Raw genomic sequence first — 4,330 nt, 5'->3', positions numbered from 1 at the left:
TTGCTGTTTCTGCTGTATACTGGAGTGATCAGTGCATCGCACAGTATGCTTCTGAACAAGACAGTTGACACATCTTGAAATATTCAATGATTTTTCAAAACAGTTACTTGACGGACAGTCCCATTCATAGCCATTCAAAATAGGCAGTGAAGAGTCATATGAAACCTCATCAAAAGCAAGCAAAATTTTTTTTCCTTGAAGATTGTTTCTACAATAAAATTACAGGCCAGAACACTTAACTTTCTATTAATTTCCTGAATACTCAAAATCTAATTTTTAGTATCTTGCAAAACATATACACAGCTGTGTATCGTGATTTGGGTTGTAATTAACGATTACAGCATTCAAGCTAGAGTCTATTACTTAAAACATCATTGTAATAGCACTTGTCTTTCTGCATTTCTAGCAGAAATTCCGGATTATGTTAATTGTGCAGTAAAAAACTTATTTAAAGGGGTATTTTGAAATATTTTTGTCATAATTACTGATCACTAGATATTCGCAATGAAAACATTATTCAACTCTTCAGAAAGAACCAATGAAGCTTTTCTAAACTACTTGTTAAATAGGTCAGCTATAATGTACTTCAACAAATCGTACATACAGGGAGTTTGAGGCTGATAAAATAGGAAAGCTCAGCCTCTGATATTGTAGATTCTGACCCACAGAATGACTTTGGTTTTTCACAAAAACAAGTATACAGAGAAGTCCTTTAATGACTGCATTTTTTACTTGTGTATTTTCCATTTGCTTACTGCACGTATTTGGTTTAGATGCTTTTTTTTTCTTCTTCCATTTGGTTTGTTGGTTTACTTAGGAGAAGGAATGTAGAAGGGCAAACAGAATTTATTCCTAGTGCAGGATGTTTAATCTAAAATATCCAACTAATCAGTGTCATTTTCAACACTTTTTCACTGCAGCTGCATGTAAAAGACATAAATGAATCTATTCGTTTGCCATATAGTCAGAATTTTGTATTATATTAAATCTGCACAACAGGTGCAGTTAAAGTTGTAAATCATTTTAAAAAGCAGAATAAACTATTTTAACAGGAAAAAAATACAAAAGAGTTACACCAACCAAATTCAACAAACACTACCTGTACAGAGTCATACTGATGACACAAGATTTCAACCACATAGTTTATTGGTAGTTTTTTTTGTGTATTACTACTATAATCATTAGTGATGTCAATAGTGTAAATGCATTTTAAATTACAAACTTGTCTTTACATTTTATACATGGCTAATTTTACAAACAGAATTTCATGATCAGTTTGTCCAACTTACACTTGCTGAGCAAAAAGCTGACAATAAATACTTCTTTTTGAAGAATGCTCTAGTAGACTGCTATTTTTAGAATTTTATGCGGAGAAGTTATTGGTGATATTGCTGAATACATTCTGCTTTCTTCATAGATAATTTAGCTGTGTGAGACTGTCTGATCTTCTACTTGCCTAATTACTACTAGTTTTATCTACCACTGTTAAAGTTTACTAATACAAATATTCAGTGTAAGTTCAGGTAGATTATGTGAATTTTTAAAAAACCTCTGCATTTTTATATTTAATAAAATTCTTCCTCTTACTTTCATTGCTCATGGAAGTGGTAAGCAGTCAGGTGTTTTCAAGGATCCTCTTTAGTAAGTATTACTCCTACTTCTCAGGCTTATTGCTGCTTTATAGAACTAGTCTGATTGTTATCAGTGGAAAGCAGCCACTGTTCATTAACTAAGTTAACTGCATTAGGGGAAAATGTTATTTATGGCACTGAGTACCTTCATCCCAACATGGTTCTTTTATTTGTCTCTGAACACATGCTGCGCAAATTAGGCAGAGCAATCCAGTTTTAGAGCAACGGTTTGGAGTGTTTTACAATTCCTTTGTAAGCGTGATCCAAGTTTGGGAAATGCAATCTCAAGTGAGACCCCTCACTTTTCAAGGGCCACTCACCCACAGGAACAGTTCTGACTTCTGCAGCCACAGAGCACATCACTGTGACACCCAACAGCAGCAGTCCCTGCGGTTTCAAAGGCTGCATTACTTCTTCACAAGTTCTCTCAGCTCTGAGTAAAATCAGAGCAGCTCTTCCCAACCAGGGCAGGCTCTGGCTGGAGAGGATACCCAAAGTATGGTGGAGACACCAGAAATCCTGATGGCTGGGTCAGGTGGACTGTGTGGGCTGTCTGGAAGCAGCCAGATGTGTAGGGCGGCGGTGAGGACACTGCGAGGCACCCTGGCTCTGCCCGGGGGAAGGAGAACCTGCGAACCGAGCTGCTCGTCGAACTGGAACTTGTCGCGGTACTGGACTGCCTGGATGGCGTCCTGAAGCTTGTGGAGGCCAAGATCATGGGGAGAGTCTCGGTCTGATAGCTCCGCAGAGAAAATCGTATTGGCTGTGATGGTTGTTTAGGTCGTAAACACGTGCAACAATAAACTGCTACCAGCGAGCCCACGATAATGAAGGCAATAAATATTGATCCCACAATGAGGAATGGAACATAGATTGGCTCTAGGAGAAGAAAGAAGAAGAAAAGCCATGCAAATTAGCCCACTTAAGTAATAGATCTTCTGTTAATAAATACAGTGTTTATGAAGCCCCACATCATTTCAGTCCCAATAACATACCAATCTGCTCAGAAGACAGAGCACCATTATCATTGAAACAAAATCAGTGTTTAAACCCTATAGGTTCCAGTAAAAAATTCTTTCTGTTACAGTTTTAATAGTTACCAAAGGTAAAAGCTGTCTACATCGTGTCCCCTTCGCTGGTTCTTGTTAGGTTTAGCTCAAGAATCTCATTCCTCTCCCCCTCCCTCATCCCCCAAATTGCCGGGACTGTCCAGTGTAACAGTTTGAATCTGCAGGTGAAACTCAGTTGCTGCAGATGCTATTAAATCGCTTCCTTTCCTAAGGTGGAAGATCAGCGCAGAGCGTGTGACTTGGGAAACCAGTCTCCGTATGCGCTGCCGGATTTCTTTTGTCTGGGAAACTGACGGCCACTAGCACGGCGAGGCTGTGCGCGCAGAGCATCGGGGCCCACGCACACCTCCGGGAGCAGCGAAGTTAGGCACACACAGCAGAGTTTGCCGATGCGAACTTAAAATACAAGCGCAACTTCCAGTCAGGAGGGATCCTGCTGCCGGTGCCCTCGGGAGCGCGGAGCTGCGGCCCCCGGGCTCCCGGTCTGTCCCGGCGCGGGGCCGCACCGCAGCCGCACCTCCGGCGGCACCGCCTGAGCGCACCTGGAGCCGCGCCCGCCTCCAGCCCCCCGCCGGGACGGGACAGGGACCCGCAGCCGCCGCGGGGGCGCACCGGGGGATGCTCCGCGGGACCGTCCCCCGCCCCGCTCGGGACCCGCGGCCGGGCACTCACGGGCGGTGACTCCCGGCTCCGAGGGTTCCCGGTCGTTGGTGCAGCCGCCCTGCTCCAGGCGAGCCTCGGCGGCGGCGCAGCAGTAGCGCAGAGCGCAGGAGCCGCAGCAGATGGTGGCGGCCGCCGTGTCGAAGCCCTCGGGGCACTGGAAGCCCTCGTGGTAGCCTCCCTGCCCGTCCACCCAGCCGTGGCAGTACTCGCCGCCGCCGGGCTGGCCCCCGCCGCCGCCGCCCAGCAGCCCCAGCAGGAGGCAGCGCAGCAGCAGCCGCGGCAGCGCCCGCCGCCGCCCCGCCATCTCCCCGCCGCGCCGCCGCCCGCCCCGACGGGGCGCGCAGGGGGCGGCCCCGGGCGCCGTGCGCGGCCTCCTGCGCCGCGTCCGGGGCTGGGAGGCAGCTCCCACAGCACGCACACCCTCACACACCCTCACATACCCTCACACAACCCTCACATACATTCACACAACCCTCGCATACCCTTACACAACCCTCACATACCCTCACACAACCCTCATATACATTCACACACCCTCACATACCCTCACACAACCCTCACATACCCTCACACACCCACTCGCAGACACCCTCACACACCTCCACTCACACACCCTCACACAACCCTCACACTCACACACCCACTCGCAGGACACCCTCACACACCCCCACTTACACACCCTCACACACCCTCACACACCCTCACACAACCCTCACACTCACACACCCACTCGCAGACACCCTCACACAACCCTCACACTTACACACCCTCACACTCACACACCCACTCGCAGACACACACCCCGACACCCACATCCGCCCCCACGCTCCCCAGCCGCGCCCCGCGGGGCCGCCCCGCCGCTCACCGCCGTCCCCGCAGCATCGCCCCGCACGCCGCCGGCCCCGGCCCCTGCGGCTCGGCCGGTCCCGCTCTGTGCCTGTGGCGGGGCCGGGCGCGGAGGGAGGG

The 4,330-nt window shown here is 48.8% G+C and overlaps 1 protein-coding gene across 1 annotated transcript; it reads right to left on the bottom strand.

Moving 5' to 3' along the window:
* Positions 1-1,128: 1,128 nt before the first annotated feature.
* SHISA3 (shisa family member 3) lies at positions 1,129-3,715 on the bottom strand. The gene is made up of 2 exons (XM_072928125.1): positions 3,374-3,715; positions 1,129-2,510 (listed from the first exon to the last, which is right to left on the bottom strand). Exons 1-2 carry the CDS (start codon positions 3,666-3,668, stop codon positions 2,059-2,061), a joined length of 747 nt encoding a protein of 248 aa, XP_072784226.1. The 5' UTR covers positions 3,669-3,715; the 3' UTR covers positions 1,129-2,058.
* Between the last annotated feature and the right edge of the window lie 615 nt (positions 3,716-4,330).

This window comes from Taeniopygia guttata, chromosome 4, assembly GCF_048771995.1.
Source record: "Taeniopygia guttata chromosome 4, bTaeGut7.mat, whole genome shotgun sequence".
Classification (NCBI taxonomy): Eukaryota; Metazoa; Chordata; class Aves; order Passeriformes; family Estrildidae; genus Taeniopygia; species Taeniopygia guttata.
The sequence above is the reverse complement of the archived record's forward strand: the minus strand, read 5'-3'. Positions and strand labels throughout refer to the sequence as shown.

Bases quoted from the DNA above. Each gene is read 5' to 3' on its own strand.
- SHISA3 (XM_072928125.1), bottom strand. From the start codon at position 3,668: ATGGCGGGGCGGCGGCGGGCGCTGCCGCGGCTGCTGCTGCGCTGCCTC. The intron at 2,511-3,373 runs GTGAGTGCCCGG...TTCTTCTCCTAG, and splicing joins GGAGCCGGGAGTCACCGCCC to AGCCAATCTATGTTCCATTC.